This window comes from Pygocentrus nattereri, chromosome 19 (assembly GCF_015220715.1).
Source record: "Pygocentrus nattereri isolate fPygNat1 chromosome 19, fPygNat1.pri, whole genome shotgun sequence".
NCBI lineage: Eukaryota > Metazoa > Chordata > Actinopteri > Characiformes > Serrasalmidae > Pygocentrus > Pygocentrus nattereri.
This window is the reverse complement of record NC_051229.1, coordinates 14,066,634-14,084,129: the sequence shown is the minus strand read 5'-3', so window position 1 is coordinate 14,084,129 and position 17,496 is coordinate 14,066,634. Positions and strand designations below refer to the sequence as shown.

At 39.5% G+C, this 17,496-nt stretch overlaps 2 protein-coding genes across 7 annotated transcripts in view; one reads left to right on the top strand and one right to left on the bottom strand.

The window, feature by feature from the left end:
• The window catches only part of LOC108415330 (polymeric immunoglobulin receptor-like), a 24,675-nt gene extending 18,958 nt beyond the window's left edge, over positions 1–5,717 (top strand). The window contains exons 2-5 of the mRNA XM_037531235.1: positions 2,929–3,283; positions 3,390–3,695; positions 4,285–4,318; positions 4,974–5,717. Of these exons, the coding sequence (XP_037387132.1) occupies positions 2,929–3,283; positions 3,390–3,695; positions 4,285–4,318; positions 4,974–5,007 (729 nt within the window). The 3' untranslated portion in view covers positions 5,008–5,717. The remainder of the gene's footprint in view (positions 1–2,928; positions 3,284–3,389; positions 3,696–4,284; positions 4,319–4,973) is intronic.
• Positions 5,718–9,124: 3,407 nt separating this feature from the next.
• LOC108415288 (polymeric immunoglobulin receptor-like) lies at positions 9,125–16,324 on the bottom strand. Of its 6 annotated transcripts, XM_037531131.1 has the most exons (9): positions 16,252–16,324; positions 14,117–14,425; positions 13,702–14,010; positions 13,419–13,605; positions 13,251–13,325; positions 11,604–12,169; positions 11,061–11,132; positions 9,839–9,898; positions 9,125–9,210 (listed from the first exon to the last, which is right to left on the bottom strand). In XM_037531131.1, exons 1-6 carry the CDS (start codon positions 16,310–16,312, stop codon positions 12,061–12,063), a joined length of 1,050 nt encoding a protein of 349 aa, XP_037387028.1. In that variant the 5' UTR covers positions 16,313–16,324; the 3' UTR covers positions 9,125–9,210; positions 9,839–9,898; positions 11,061–11,132; positions 11,604–12,060. The 6 variants fall into 6 exon arrangements, with proteins under 6 accessions (XP_037387028.1, XP_037387027.1, XP_037387031.1 ...); XM_037531130.1 differs by having other exon boundaries at positions 11,061–12,169; XM_037531134.1 differs by having other exon boundaries at positions 11,061–12,154.
• Positions 16,325–17,496: the final 1,172 nt, after the last annotated feature.

Here is a 17,496-nt window from a genome sequence, read left to right as displayed (position 1 = left end):
TTAATAATGGAGGAGGAGTTTGAGTAATTGCTTAAAAAAAGCTTGTATTTGATCAAATCACCTCCTGCTGGGCATTTTTACACCTCTTTCTGGTGGGGTGCAGTTTGAGGGAGCCACGATTCTGTAGCAGAGAATTGAATTCAGGAAGTAATTTTTAAAAATAAATTTTCATTCACGCAGATGATGATTCTCACCTGTTGGAGTTCTTTTTTAGTATCATATCACTTTAAATGTTACAGGAAATTGCCTGTTATGAATGTGTTGCCTAGAATAACAGACAAAACCAATAGAAAAACACTTGTTATTGGCACTGTGGATAGAGCTGCCCACCGCTCCAGGCAAGTGCTCACTGCCCCCAGTGTGTGTGTATCTTCACTAGTGTGTGTATGTGATGTTTCACTTCATGGATGGGTTAAATGCGGAGGTGGAATTTCCCCGTTTGTGGGATTAAAAAAGTATCACTTAAACTCAAACTTTTGTACCTTCTTAAGAAACTGCAGTTATCATTTATTTTTGTATTTAGAAATGTAAGTGTTTATTGATTTAGTGATTCATGTCGCGATTGGCCCCTCCCAGTCCTGTTCATGTGTTTGTGTTTTGGTTTAGCCCCCTAGTTTCTTGAATCCGCCCCTGATTGTCTCCACCTGTTTTCCACCTGTCCTTCATATTCCATGTGTATTTAAGCTCTGTTTATGCCCCTTGTCCTTGCTGGTCTTTGTTTGCTGTTGTTTGAATCTCTGTCTATGTTGTTGGTTGTACTGATGTTGTTTGATTCTGGTTTATATCAAGTCCTCGATCTCATTGACCCTGGACCGTTTTGACCGTGGCCCTGGATTTGCCCATGATAAAAGTCACTTATCTCAGCATGTGCGTCTGCCTCCTCGTTCCCCGTTACAGAAAGACCAGCCACCAAAGGACGTAACGAGTAAGTGAGAGTCCGGTATGTGGTTGTTTCATTGGGACTAAACGAGTTCGACATGTCCCAACACCGCCAAGCCGGAGACAGCAAATCCACTGGTGCTGAGGGAACACGAGCGTTCCCCGTGGGCTTCCCGTTCCTCCCGTGTCTGCTGTTCCCCGTGGGCCTCCCGTTCCTCCCGTGTCTGCTGTTCCCCGTGGGCCTCCTGTTCCTCACGTGTCTGCTGTTCCCCGTGGGCCTCCCGTGTCTGCTGTTCCCCGTGTGCCTCCCGTTCCTCCCGTGTCTGCTGTTCCCCTTCCTTTGTTTTTGCCCTACTCAGTCCCTGGTGTGGTTTTGTTCCCGTCTGTTTCTGTTCCCGTTCCTGTCGTGGTTCCTGTTCTCCCTCTGTTTTTCATCCTCGTTCTGTTCGTGTTTTGTCTGTTCCTGTGTCTGGTGTTGTCTCCTGTTTCTGTGCCTTTGGCTTCCACTAGTGTTTCTGCCTCTGCTTCTGTGCCCATTTTCGTTTCTGCTTCTGTGCCCATGGTTCCTGTTCCACGTTCTTCTGTGCCTATCCCATGTCCTGTCCCGGCTCCTGTCCTTGTTTTTGGTCCCTTGTGTTTGTTTTGTTCTGTTTGTTTTGTTCTGTTTGTTTTGTTCTGTTTGTTTGGTGTGCCTCGGTATGCGTGCCTTTGGGAAGCTGTGGGTACTGTCATGATTGGCCCCTCCCAGTCCTGTCCATGTGTTTGTGTTTTGGTTTAGCCCCCTCGTTTCATGACTCCGCCTTTGATTGTCTCCACCTGTCCCTCGTTTTTCATGTGTATTTAAGCCCTGTTTGCCCCTTGTCTTTGCTGGTCTTTGCTGTTTGAATCTCTCTGTTGGTTGTACTGGTGTTTGGTTCTGGTTTGTCATGTCTGGTCCCCGATCTATCCATGTTGGCTCATTGACCCTGGACCGTGTTGACCGTGACCCTGGATTTGCCCATTGGTCGCTTATATCAGCACGTGCGTCCTCCTCCTCGCTCCCCGTTACAATTCAATGATTTTCTTGCTGATTTAGAATTTAAAGCTACACTATGTAAGAATTAAAATTTCAAATTTATTTGTATAGCGCTTTTTACAACGGATATTGTCACAAAGCAGCTTTACAGAATTTCGGAAAAGACAAAGTTTTAACAGGAGTGTAAGAATGTACAAACCCCCCCCCGGTGGGCAAGCCAGGGGCAACAGTGGCAAGGAAAACTCCCTCAGAACCGAGGAAGAAACCTTGGGAGGAACCAGGCTCACCAGGAGGGACCCATCCTCCTCTGGTCAAACTACCTACAAGTGATTATACTACTAATATTAATAGCAGTAATATTGGTATTAAGAATAGCTAGGAGTCCATGAGAATATCAGTGTAGAGTGGGTAGCTAGTCTAAGGCAGGTGGTGGCAGCTGGGACATGGACAGCTGGTCTGAAGTGGGTAGAAGGAAGTTCGGCAGTCGGTCGTCCTTCAGTGTCCATCCGGACATATGGGTGATTGTATACTTGGAAAGAAAGCAGAGAGATGGAATTAGATTTATTCTATCCGTTTGTACATAAACCGGGGATGTAAACATTTAGTGTGGCTAATGACTCCGGCAGATCTGACTATGACAGCTTAGCTAAAAGGAGAGAACCAGAAGGATTCGCCCAGTAAAGCCTGACATAATACTTTACAAGTCAGAGGTTGGTTTGGGTTAACAGAGGTTTTTTAGACCACACATCCTCATGTATTAACAACATGTGCAGACTGAAAAAAGAAGGTCTGGCTCAATGTTTAGATCTTAGATGCATATACTGATGAAGACATGATCATAGATCATTCACTCACATATTTTTTTTATTTAACAAAAGCAGCTAGAAGCCCATTTTTCATGTATGCAACGGAAATACTTCACAAGCAACAAGCACAACCCCATCAGCCCATTTCAGTGTACAGTGTTGCGACTCCCGTCTGTAGTTGTATCACATAATAATCTTCTCCTTCCTCCTATCTTTCCTCTGAAGTAGTTCTACAGTAATGCTGAATTAATTGGCTTCTGTTCTGCAGATTCTGAGAGCCTGAAGACACTGAAGAATTTAGCTGTAAGACGTGGAGGATCTCTCACTATTCCATGTTTTTATGATGAGAAATACAAATCAGACCGTAAATACTGGTGTAAAGTGAGGGACTGGATCAACTGTAAAATAGTAGCCTATACAAACACAAGTGGAAGAACATCAGTTACTGATCATCCAACCCAGAATATGTTTACTGTGGAACTGAAGAGCCTCCAAGACTCTGACTCTGGATATTATTGGTGTGTTGTGGAAATTACTGGTGGATCAGATGACTGTGATTATGTGTACCTGATTGTCAGTTCAGGTAAGACGTCTCTCTGTGTGAAGTAGAATCTGTTCACTGTAACTTAGACGTGTTATTTATGATGGAGGATGTATTTATACGACTCATTCTCTGCCTCTTTATTCAGATCCTGCTGTGTCGGTGATGAACAGCAGCGTGAATGGTCAGGAAGGGGGAAGCGTCATTGTCCAGTGTTTCTACAGTGCTGAATATAAGAAAGAAAAAAGGAATTGGTGCAGATTTAAAGATAAGTGTTTCTTAGGGGGGAGGACTAACACATCCCAGAATTCAGCAGTGCTGGTCACTGACTATGGAAAAGGATCTGTCAGTGTGGAGATGAGGGGTCTGCAGAAGAGTGATGCTGGCTGGTACTGGTTCAGTGCAGGAGATGTGGGGGTTACTGTTCACCTCACTGTCACTGAAAGACCTTCAAGTAAGATCCCATGTATCAGAAATACTGTTCATACCTGCTGATCATCAAGCTGTAATGTTGTTTAACTTGCACCACTTTGCTTAAAGTTATGTTAGCAACAGCTGAGACTACAAGAGAAGAAACAGTCAGGAAACTCAGGAAAGTATGACCACTCCAGGTACAGTCACTCTTGTGCCCCTTGTTGGTACACGGGGCTCGAGCGCTGTCCTCATGATGCCTGTCATGAGCAGTGTAGAATTCAGGCAGCGATCTATCGATCTATCCATCTATCTCCAAAATGGTAAGTTTATAGGAGAAGGAAAAACGTACTGTACTTTTAATGTAAGACAATGGAACCAGATGTTTTTCCAAGTAATTTAAGGTCATTTCTGTTAGTTCAATGTTCTACTTTGAAATCATGTCAAACTGAAAAATGACAAAAGGAGATATGAGGTTTAATTCAAACAGTGATTTTGTATGTATGTATACACACAGACAGAAGAGTATTACATTTATATTACATTTATTATTATTATTACTATTTCATATGGCGGGACTGACAGCTTTCAGAATCTATTAACTTTTCATTTCTTTATTCCTTTCTCTACAGAGGAAACTACATGTTCTGGCACTGAGAAACCCAAGTGAGTAGAAAACCATATTAAAAATACTGAAGAGAATGAGTCACTATTGGTCAGTACTTATGGTGCATTTTTTACATATTAATTGCCACATCAATACTAAGCAGACTCGTACTGTTAAAATACATCACAATACTTCTCTAACTTTTATCAAAGATTCTAAAATATCACAATATTGCATTTAGAAAAAAATGCTACCACATCATAAAAGTTAAGATACAACATGATATAACAAGAATTCAAATTAAGTGGTCTATGATGCTTTTGGGAGAAAAAAAACCCTTCATTTATTGCTGACTGTTACTGACTGACAGGCCCTGCTTATTCTCTGCAGATAGACTGAATGTTATAATCATTTACATGCAGAAATGAAAGCATCACAGACTATAAGGGATGCATTTGTAAGGGATCAGTCTGTCGCCACCACCTGCCAGCAAAGAGCACACTATTGTAGCTTCTGCTTTTTTGGCCTTTTCTGCTATTTTCTCACTCCCAGTGTAGATGTGTAACTCCTCTTGCTGTCTGAACCCCCCAGTGACGCAGTGATAACACATTATAGAATCTGTCATCATCACCACAAAATATAAACTGACAGTCTGATACCTCATTTTGTGAATTTATACAGGTGGTGATTTATTCCTGCTTTGTTTTGTTTCAGAGAGTCACAGCAGTTCTGTCTTTCACACAACTGAATGATTCCACAAACGCTGAGATCCTGGAGGTGTCGATAATTAAGAAGCTACAACACTGCAGCTTTTGCATCTGAGCTTCTGTTGTGGGCAACAGGTTCATCAGCAATGTCAGTTTAGAACGTATTTCTTCATCTTCTTGCTTCATGAGCTCCTGTTTTGACTGCTGTTTCTGCTTTTATTGGTCTCTGTGAACAAACTCCAACCCAGACTACATACTAAAAGCCAGTAGAGTCTCACTTAAACCCAGCAATCAGTTCACGTCACCACTATTCTCTATTAACTGCAACGGTTCCTCTCATCCTAAATTTAATATATAAACCTAATTACAGAACTTGTTGGGACCGAATGTGAAATGGCAATAAACCAGAGCAGTGATTAGCAAATTATGTTGAAGTGTATTAAATTACAAACAGTACCAAAACACAATATCTGATGTTTTACATTGTGAACTTCATTGTTTTTTGTGTATGTAATTTTTCCTAATATGAATTGGAACAGGAGTTGTCATTGTTGCATCACCTTAGAAGTGACCCACTGCTCTTTAAGTGACATACGCAGAACTATGATCCTCACTTTTGTTTGTCATTCTTGTTGGGAAACTGTAAACTTCAATCAGACAGAAATAATTTCTTCAGAAATGTTCAAGTTTTTGTATGTAAAATGGAAGTGATGTACTAATGTGGAGCTATAATAAAGATTAGTGTACGTTTCAGGAGGCTCATTTCTCATGGGTGTGCGCTCAGTTTTGTATGTAAACCTCACATACTCAAGGTTTCTCATGGTTACTCATGGTTACTCATGGTATGCGCATGATTTACAACTTACATGCAGAACTATAATGCATATGCAGAAACCCCCAGTGGTAGAAAAGTGAATTCACTAGGAAAACCATCATGAGATGCACAAACTCTCATTGATTATCAGCTACTTCAGTATAAGTGACAGAAGCACTGGTGACTTTTGAGCTCACACACTGTAAAAATGTTTCTTCAGACAACATGAAAATACTTACTGATTGTAGAAGTAAGTGTGTAATGAGTATGGTGATCCTTGAAATACTCAAGCATTTTGTCACGCAGTCAACGGGGTAGTCGGACTCCACTTCCCAGAATGCTCTGGAGGATCATGTGATCTTCCCCCACACCTGTCAGCGATCATAGTCACCGGAATTCTAATGTCTTGCACCTGATGGACTCCTGTTTCTTTCTTTATAAGCTGAGACTTCACTTGGACTCTTTGTGAGGTATTGTTCCCATGCAATTACTGAGCGGTTTATCTATACTGTGTTTCCTGTGTATCGACTTCTCGCTATTCCTGACCCGGTTTTGTGTATTGTTTTGCCCTTGTGTACCTCTGCCTGCCTGGACTGATTTGTGTCGCGACTTTGGATTGAACTTGGACTTGGATATGTTTTCTCCCTCTGGGGATTCTCCTGATTACCTCAGGTATTAAAGCTCTTCCCCTTTTACCTGCGAGCGTCTGCGATTCTGTTCACACGTTACACATTTCAGTTGTTTTAACATTTAATACATATTTTTGAATTTTATTTTAATTCACATCTGATGTTCAATGTAAACTTGAAAAATGTTAAACACCTAGAAGTAAATATGAAACATCCTTGTAGACTTTATAACCTAAGATTGAAAATCTGCGCAATGAAGTGAAATTGTAATTATTTAAACTTCATATTTAATTTCTAAGGTAAAATAAACAGCAGGATTTTAATCAGAACAAATTTTACATACAACACATCAGCTTTTTAAATGCTTTATAGGCTAATGAGAAATGTGTTAATCATATATCCACTCCAAACATGTAATGTCATAACAAATATCTCAACAAAACACTTATGACAGAAAAAAGAGCAATGAGCCAAGACATATTTGTTGCCCAAACTTTGCTTCTTTCATTTAGCACTGGATCTATGTGGCTAACATTTGCTAACAAACACTAAAAGACAGTAGTGATTTTATATAAATGAGTGTCAATCTTGAGTTTTTGACCTGAAGATTAAGTTTAACAATTGAAACAGAATGACTAACGTAGCGTCCGGTGTACAAAGAGGAGCTGGTCTTTGTAGGTTATTCAGAATTCAGCACAACACCTGTAAAGTGGAGGTCTACAGCATTCAGCTACAGTCATTCTGTGTCCTAAACCACATCATCAAGTCTGAACTTTAATGAAGACCTAGATGTGGTTTGAATGGGTTGAGAGACATTTTAAGGATGTATTTATGGAAAAGATTTGGGTGACTATTGACTTTGTGTTTGTTAGCAATATTAACCTCATAGCTCCTGAGCTAAAGTAAAGAAGCAGTATTTGGACACAAAACTTGTTTCGTCAACGACATCTGAGGTGAAAAAAGGTGTTAAGTTGATTTTTCAGCAATCCATTCCTTTAACTTTACATTTGTATAAGCAGTGTAGCTGCAGGTAATTCTGAAAGGCTTTTTACAGATAGAAAGTGTGAATCAACAGGAAGTAAAAACCTTAAGCTAAAGTCTTAGAATGAAACCATTTTTATCATAATTGTATGAGATATAGTACAAATTCATTGTACAACCCCAATTCCAATGACGTTGGGACATTGTGTAAAACAAATAAAAACAGAATATGATGATTTGCAAATCCTTTTCAACCTATATTCAATTGAATACACTACAAAGACAAGATATTTAATGTTCAAAAGGATAAACTTTATTGTTTTTTTGCAGATATTCACTCACTTTCAATTTGATGTCTGCAACACATTCCAAAGAAGTTGGGACAGGGGCAAAAAAAGACTTGGAAAGTTGAGGAATGCTCAAAAACCACCTGTTTGGAACATTCCACAGGTGAACAGGTTAATTGGAAACAGGTGAGTGTCATGATTGGGTATAAAGGGAGCATCCCTGAAAGGCTCAGTCATTCACAAGCAAGGATGGGGCGAGGTTCACCACTTTGTGAACAACTGCGTGAGCAAATAATCCAACAGTTTAAGAACAATGTTTCTCAATGTGCAATTGCAAGGAATTTAGGGATTTCATCATCTACAGTCCATAATATCATCAAAAGATTCAGAGAATCTGGAGAAATCTCTGCAAGTAAGCGGCAAGGCAGAAAACCAACATTGAATGCCTGTGACCTTCGATCCCTCAGGCGGCACTGCATTAAAAACCGACATCATTCTGTAACGGATATTACCACATGGGCTCAGGAACACTTCAGAAAACCACTGTCAGTGAACACAGTTCATCGCTCCATCTACAAGTGCAAGTTAAAACTCTGCCATGCAAAGTGAAAGCCATATATCAGCAACACCCAGAAACGCCACCAGCTTCTCTGGGCCCGAGCTCATCTGAGATGGACTGACGCAAAGTGGGAAAGTGTCCTGTGGTCTGGCGAGTCCACATTTCAAATTGTTTTTGGAAATCATGGACATTGTGTCCTCCGGGCCAAAGAGGAAAAGGACTGTCCGGATTGTTATCAGTGCAAAGTTCAAAAGCCAGCATCTCTGATGGTGTGGGGGTGTGTTAGTGCCCAGGGCATGGGTAACTTGCACATCTGTGAAGGCACCATTAATGCTGAAAGGTACATACAGGTTTTGGAGCAACATATGCTGCCATCCAAGCAACGTCTTTTTCAGGGACGTCCTGCTTATTTCAGCGAGACAATGCCAAGCCACCTTCTGCACGTGTTACAACAGCGTGGCTTCGTAGTAAAAGAGTGCGGGTACTAGACTGGCCTGCCTGCAGTCCAGACCTGTCTCCCATTGAAAATGTGTGGCACATTATGAAGCTCAAAATACGACAACGGAGACCCCGGACTGTTGAAGAACAGACGTTGTACATCAAGCAAGAATGGGAAAGAATTCCATATACAAAGCTTCAACAATTAGTTCCCAAATGCTTATTGAGTGTTGTTGTGGTAACAGTGGTAAACATGCCCCTGTCCCAACTTCTTTGGAATGTGTTGCAGGTATCAAATTCAAAAGGAGTGAGTATTTGCAAAAAACAATAAAGTGTATCTGTTTGAACATTAAAAATCTTGTCTTTTTAGTGTACTCAATTGAATATAGGTCGAAAAGGATTTGCAAATCATCGGACTCTGTTTTTATTTTTGTTTTACCCAACGTCCCAACTTCATTGGAATTGGGGTTGTAAGATGTCTTGAATTGCAGTATCTTCATTGTAAGAGACCTGGCCAGAAACACACTCGCTTACACCTGAAATCAAAACACACAAAAGAAAAAAAAAACAAATCAAATGTACACAATTTTCATCTGACCCCAAAAGTCCTTAAAGGCAAAAATGTGTTTGGTGTCTGAGGTTTGCTTCTTAATTTTCAAGTTTAATGATTTTTAACTGCATATTTAAAATATTCCTCTTTTCATCTGCTCATGATTGAGCTCTAAATTATCTATTTTTACTGCACATTAGCCTTAATAAGATCATTTCAAAAACATTTAAGCTTTTTCATATTAACAAATTAATGTTGATAACACATTATCATATTTTTAAAAGCTATATTCTTATTTTTATGTACTTTTTACTTCTTTTTAATTCCCCATTTAATGATTTTAAGCAACTTTGTATTTTTATTGATTTCCACTCTTAAGCACTTAAGCAATAAGTATATTGAATTGCCTTTGTGTATGAAATGTGCTTATATAAATAAGCTGGTCTTGTCTTGCCTTGCTCATGTCACCCAAGTAGTTTTTGGGACACCAAACACTGATTGGCCAATCAACAACATTTGGGGTGTCATTGATTTTTCAGTGAACTATTCAATTAAATAACAGTCCATTATAGACCATTTCACAGCTGTTGACCCTCACTCTGAGACTCTCTCACCTCTTATTCCAAAACCACAGAGCTGTAGATCACCTCATCATCTCTGACTGCCTGAGAGAGCTGGAAAATAGGACAGGGTTAGAAATAAAGGAGGATCTCTCACTCCTACCACCTTAAGTGATCTTTCATCAGCTAAACTAAATGCTTAATAAGGTTGAGGTCAAAGTTATATTGTAAACTATATAAACACTTGTGGTAGGCCACATAAAATGACTGGGTCAGCAGATGCTGAGGCGCATAGTGCGCAGAGGTCACCAACTTTCTATAGAGTCAATCGCTAGAGACCTCCATACTTCATGTGGCCTTCAGATTAGCTCAAGAACAGCATAAACAGCTTCATGGAATGAGTTTCTAAGGTCGAGCAGCTGCATCCAAGCCTTACATCACCAAACGCTGCAAAAGCAGCAAAAGTGCTGAAAGCAGAGGAGTAAAGCGCCGCCACTGACCTCTAGAGCAGTGGAGACGTGTTCTCTGGAGTGATGAATCACGCTTCTCCATCTGGCAATCCGATGGAGGAGTCTGGGTTTACTGGTTGCCGGGAGAATAGTTCTTGTCTGACTGCATTGTGCCAAGTGTAAGGTTCAGTGGAGGAGGATTTATAGTGTGGAGTTGTTTTTCAGGAGTTGGGCTCCGCCCCTTAGTTCCAGATAAAGGAACTCCTAATGCTTCAGCAGACCAAAAGATTTTGGACAATTTCATGCTCCCAACTTTGTGGGAACAGTTTGAAGATAGTCCTTTCCTCTTTTGTCATGACTGTGCACCAGTGCACAAAGCAAGGTCCAAGACGTGGATGAGCGAGTTTGGTGTGGAAGACCTTGACTGGCCTACACAGAGTCCTGACCTCAACCTGATAGAACACCTTTGGGATGAATTAGAATGGAGATTGCGAGCCAGGCCTTCTCATCCAACAGCAGTGTCTGACCCCACAAATGGGCTTCTGGTAGAATGGTCAAAAATTCCTATAAACACACTCCTTAACCCTGTGGAAAACCTTCCCAGAAGAGTTGAAGCTGTTATAGCTGCAAAGGGTCGGCCGACATCATATTAAACCCTATGGATTAAGAATGGGATCTCACTCAATTTCATATGCGTGTGAAGGCAGACGACCGAATACTTTTGGAAATATAGTGTAGCTTTCAACCAGCTAATGTCCACTCAACTTACTGTGAAGTGATCAAAACAGTGAACTGCTACTGGTGAAAAAGGCTGTATTTTTACTTACAGTTTTCTTTTTGGTTGTTGTGGTTACACTGCTGTAGATGACGTCATTTTCATGATCCAATGCAGATGAAGACTGGACACAATATACTCAGTAACTTAATCTCTTAATGTTTCAGTAATCAAATACCGTTTGCATGCAGCTGTAGTTTAGGCAGTGCAACACATTTAATAAAAGCATGTGTCCACTCACCACAGAGACTATTTCTGCCCAATGAAGACGACATAAGTGGGGTATAATCTGACAGCTGATATGTACAAAGAAGAGGAACAACACCTAAACCTAATCATCATAGGCTAATTACTGCCATAGCAGGTGTGAAAATGTTTATGGACCATTTATGTTTTACCTTTGATGCCAAAGCCCATTGTAGTATTTGTTAAACAAAAAATGCAACTTTGAAAATGGATGAAAAAAAAAATTACCTCAAAAGATGCACAATCATAAATATTGTTTCAGCATTTGATTGGGAGACTTGTGATCAATGTAGGCCTACCCATGTCTACACCCCTGATATACAGATGTGTGTGAAAAATAAAGACTTACCTTTTTCTTACTACGATTCACAGCACTGTACATCACTGGGCTTCAGTCGTAAGTGTCTGTTTCACACACACAAATGCGATTTTCAAGTCAAAACTAGATGACCAAAAAACACCCATAAAAGTATTATATTCATTTTCTAAAAACAAACAAGCTTTCAAAATTACAAGTCTGATGCAAAAGAGGCACAACACTAACTACTGCACCAACAGCAAAAATGCACCAGAACCTCAATACAGACTGTGTGAACTGCAGAGTTACTGACCCTCCCTCTGCTCTCTGTTAGAGGGAGATATTAAAGAATTAGTGGCTTACTTATACTTATGTAATAACACAATATCCATAATACACAAGATAGCACAACAGTAACATTCTGTTATTCGTTTTTAATCCTGTCCTTTACAATAGCAACATTTTAAAAGCATGCTAAAACAATCTGTGAGAAAATGTAAGATAATCATTACTTACTGCATTTTTTTGCCAACATACAGGTTATAATGATGGTCAAAATCAGCAGAAGCCCCAGGCCTACAGCCAGTAGAATCCAGATGAGCCTGGTATTTACATTGCTGCAATGAATAATTTCACTGAAAACTTTACATTTAACCTAAAGTACATGTACATGTACACATGCTGTCAAATAAGATACATTTCATTATCTAATGTACACAATTCAAATAGTTTAGTTCATCAGCATTTCAGATCATGTGTGAATTACTTCTGTTGCTTTCCTTCACTTGAGTCACTAACCTTCTCATAAGCTGTTACTACTGAAATGGCATGCAAAACACAACATCAGTACCTGACCTTCACTAATGCTCTTGTGGCTGAATGCAGTCAAATTCTCACATCAATGTTCCAACATCTACTGTAAAGCTTTTGAAGAAGAGTAGACCGTAATAAATGGGACAAACTCTACTAATACCCCCAATTTCAGAAGAAATGCTGGATGAGCAGGTGTCTACAAACTTTTGGACATATGGTGTATGTGTAAGTCAGCATTGCTTATATTTGCTGTACTAACTAAACTAAAGAGAGACACATCATGGTTCATGTATTTTGAATTATCTTTCAGTAATGCATTTATAATCTAAGTTCAGTTCATCTGCTTTTCACCTACTAATCTTCCCACTGTTGCTTGTGTCGTCTACCTACTCTGAAGCTGTTACTGCAGGAGGGGCAGTCCTTCTACTTCATAAGGCAAAATGCAAAAACATACCACACTGAGGCAACTAAAGACCGACCTTTTTAAGCAAGCATTTGGATAATGGTCAAGGCAGCTAAGGTACTGCCAGTCCTGTTTTTGTTTTAAATTCTTTTGTACTGTCATGTTGTATATTTTATATTGTGTTATGTTTTGTAAAGCACTGTATAAGTGCTGTATAAATAAAATTTGCTTACTTTTCTTTACTTTACTATTCTTATTAATATAATATAATGTTGCATGTGAGACCTAAACATCAAGCTGGATCTTCTAGTTGAGCCTCTGTGTGTGACTTTAATAAATAGAGTTGTGGTTTGAAAAACTCATGCCAAATTCAGCTGGACTCCTCTGACTTTTGAATTATCGTTTTACAGGGTGACTTGCAGCAGTGATCGGACACCATATCTAAAATCAATAAAAGTTCACCTCATCTGAATTTCACATACTTATATTGTATCTTTCCACTCTTGCTTGTGTCATTTTCTTTTTCAGAAGCTGTTACTGCAGGAGGGGCAGTTGTTCTTGAAAAAGGAAAGAGCAAAAACATGTTATATTGAGGTGTGAAAGCACAGCAGCTTTTTAACACTTACACAAAGTAAAGCGTCACTACTTACAGCTCTGCTGTTGTTGTCTCTGTATTTTTGGTCATAGTTTCAGAACATAGCAGGACAAAATAAATATATTCATTCTTCTTATTTCTTGATTTGATTAATTGTAAACCTCTATTTGTGATCAGACCTGAAGTGGTTTCATTGATGCTGGTTTTCTCAGTGGCAGAAACTGGAGTCACAGGTGTTGTTGCTGTTGAAAATAAGATATAAATTGGTGTGAGTGGAACAACATTACAGCTTGATGATCAGCAGGTATGAACAGTATTTCTGATACATGTGATCTTACTTGAAGGTCTTTCAGTGACAGTGAGGTGAACAGTAAACCCCACATCTCCTGCACTGAACCAGTACCAGCCAGCATCACTCTTCTGCAGACCCCTCATCTCCACACTGACAGATCCTTTTCTATCATCACTGACCAGCACTGCTGAATTCTGGGATGTGTCAGTCCTCCCCCATAAGAAACACCTCTTGTCTTTAAATCTGCACCACTTGATCTGTTTATTCTTATATTCAGCCCTGTAGAGACACTGGACACTGACACCGCCCCCTTCCTGACCACTCACTCTGCTGTTTATCACAGACACAGCAGGATCTGAATAAAGAGGCAGAGAATGAGTCGTATAAATACATCCTCCATCATAAATAACACGTCTAAGTTACAGTGAACAGATTCTACTTCACACAGAGAGACGTCTTACCTGAACTGACCGTCAGGTACACATAATCACCGTCATCTGATCCGCCACTTATTTCCACAGCACACCAATAATATCCAGAGTCTTGGAGGCTGTTTAGTTCCACAGTAAACATATTCTGGGTTGGATGGTCAGTAACTGATGTTCTTCCACTTGTGTTTGTAGAGGCTACTATTTTACAGAGGAGCCAGTCCTGCCCTTTACACCAGTATTTACGCTTTGATTTGTATTTCTCATCATATAAACATGGAATAGTGAGAGATCCTCCATGTCTTACAGCTAAATTCTTCAATGTCTTCAGGCTCTCAGAATCTGCAGAACAGAAGCCAAAATATACCACAGCCTCAGTCCTACACTCTTAACAAAGGTTCTGCAAGGGTTCTTTAAAAGTAATAGTAGTTATACACTTGCTTCCCAGTTGTTTAGGTCCACTTACACAATTAGGTCCACTTAAACAATTACAGACTGTAGTCCATCTGTTTCTCTGTATCATTTGTTAAATCGCTTTCAGCCTGTTCTTCAACAGTCAAGACTCTCACAAAGCAGGTAATATTTGGTTGGTGCATCATTCTTTGCACTGCATAGTAGTTATGTGTTAGCCAAGCTATGTCAGACTCACTGCTGGGCTGAGAATAGTCCACCAACCAATATTATACAGCCAATAAAGTCCTGGAGTCAGACACTGACCACTGATTAAGGACTAGAGAATGGCTTATATAAACTGGACAGCAACAAATATGGACCAGCAAGGCAGGTGTGTCTATTAGAGTGGACAGTAAGCAAACACAGTATTTATAAACTCCAGCACCACTGCTGTGTCTGATCCACTCGTACCAGTACAATACACACTAACACGCCATCGCCACATCAGTATCACTGCATTGCTGCGAATGATCCACCACTCAAATAATACCTGCACTGTGGTGGAGTGTTGGATATGATGAATTTTTTAAAAGAATAAAAGTTGGTGTATAGTGAAAAACACAAACTTGTATTTCTCTAATAATGTTGGTATTAATCATAATATAGCACTGATGTTTCTTTTACGTGTACAGTCCACTCCCAATCATGTGTCAAAGGGTGTCAAAAAGGAAAGACTCTCCAGCCGCTGAGTTGTGGAAAGAGAATATGGCTTCTTCTTTATTTCACTACTCAGATGGCACACAGGTCCGTGGAGACCAGCTACGCCAAATACAGTGTTCTGTCAGCCCTTATATACCCTTATCTGAGTTGTTATGATGTCACCTCAAAACTTGATGTTCCGTTAGACCATATTCAAAAACTTCCCCATCACTTGGCCTCTCTTAAATTCAGTGCAGCCACTTCTTTTTTAAAAAAGCTGGTTTCAGCCTATTTGTACCAGTATGTCTGCTCCTTCAAGGCTCTACTGGACCATATATCATAGGGACTCGAGTTTACTGAGAGTGCACCTGCAAGTAAGGTCATCTAATTTTATTCTGCTTTGGAAAGCCCAACAGTGGGCAGACTATGGCCTAATGCATCCTATATTGCACCTTAGTGAGATATATCCCTTTTAGCCAATGCTTAAGTATTCGATTTTTGATTACATATCTAATCTATTTACTTATCAGTTAAGGGTGTATTTATTTAAATTTGTCCATCAATGAAAAAAAACCATATTGAAACATTTAAATTCTGTGTTTTGGAATCAATTGTAGGACATCAGCTCTAGGACTACAAAGTGCAACCTATATGGTAAGTGGACCTGTAAGGTTGGACAACGAGTGTAGATATATACCTAATAAAGTGGCCAGTGAAGGATATCGAACCAAGACAATTTAAAGAACAATGTGAATACTTAAATGTGACTACGCCACTTACTAAACAGTTGCTCTCACAATGATGGTCAGTTATTAAAATGTTTTAAAAATGATTAGAACCTTTCTTGCTAAGCCTGAACCCAGAACCAACTTCACAACTATTGGTGTCCTTAAAAATGTTCACTACTAAGTAAAGACACTTTTTATGAAACATAGTAAACTAGAGACAAAACATTAAAATGCAGGTCACATCAAAGATGTCAGTTCCCACCCTGACGTGGAAGAGTAAAAGCATTTAAAGTGAAAGTGTAAAGAACACAAATTCAGCGCAAAGGAATGATGCAGCATTGATCTTACCTGAGATACAGAGGAGTAACACAAAGAGAATTAAAGAACTCAGCAGTGAGTAAAAGTGCATGTTTCTACAAGAGACTCCAGAGACAAATACGCTTCCTGCCTCTGAGTAAAGCGGCTCCACGTCATGACATATGAACCACTTAGCTCTAAGGTCAGCTTTACAGTGAAACTTCCTTGCAACTTTATTCACTTGAAACCTTAATGAAACTAAATTGCACACAAATTCCATAAAGTATCTTGCAATTTGAACCTGAAACTCAGTCACAACAGTTGCAAGTGTCTCAAGTTCTTGGAAGAGGTTTCATGAAACAGCCTTTCAAATTCAGCTGCTTGTGCTACTGTTCCTTTTTTCTTACTCTGCAGTTATCTATGTTAGATAACTCATTTTCTCCTCTCTTTATACCAGCTAATTCTAGAAATGGCTCAAATTTGGTTGGCATCCACATGAGCGACATACAAAGGTTACAAAATGCTTGAAACATGTAAATAACACCATCTGGATGACTTTATATAGCAAGAAGGATACACTGTACCAAAAATTACAAGCTGTTAATTTGGCTAACTAACAGAGCAACTGAACATGTTACATGCAACTTCTATTGTTCTGAGTTGTTTTATGTAACTGTTTCATCATATAAAGCTAGCTTAACATTTCACACATACTGCCTCTGCATGGTGTGAACAATGCAAACTTCTAGTATAATACAAAACGCATGAAAAAAACTCATGGTCATTATCAAACACAGTAAGAGACAGACATTTCTTGCCACATACTCATTTTCTGTATAGATCTACAGGCTTGAAATGTTTGCGTCATCACACATAAAAAAACTGCTGAGGGTAAACAAATGCAGCATGCTCTGTAACAAAGAAGATTTTTATTACTCAAGTAAAGAAACTGATTTATCAGAAAAAGAACATCTGTGGAACTTACAAGTGCAGATTGCAAGTGGTGAGACTTTCCAGTACAGGCCTGCTGTACCACTCCACTGTATGTGTGAATGGCTAATGTGTGTAAGCTGCAGTCACCACATTGCTGCTTCACACTTGACACACTTATCACTTCAGTGTGCTAACTTTTTAAATCAATGTTTGCAGAGGGAAGCGACCTAAAGGCCTCTAGGTCTTACTTTTTCTTCTGTTGGATAAGAGATGATATTTCAGTGCTAGTGAAGATCAACAGGTTACTAAAGTGTTTCTCGAGATATTCCATTAAAATCTCCTCCATATTTTATGTTACTCTTT

What these genes read in the sequence shown, in the direction of transcription:
- LOC108415288 (XM_037531130.1), bottom strand. Translation starts at nt 16,312, where the DNA reads ATGCACTTTTACTCACTGCTGAGTTCTTTAATTCTCTTTGTGTTACTC. An exon ending in TGTCACTGAAAGACCTTCAA is followed by an intron (nt 13,606 to 13,701) that starts GTAAGATCACAT and finishes TATTTTCAACAG; the next exon opens with CAACAACACCTGTGACTCCA. An exon ending in GAGACAACAACAGCAGAGCT is followed by an intron (nt 13,326 to 13,418) that starts GTAAGTAGTGAC and finishes TCCTTTTTCAAG; the next exon opens with AACAACTGCCCCTCCTGCAG.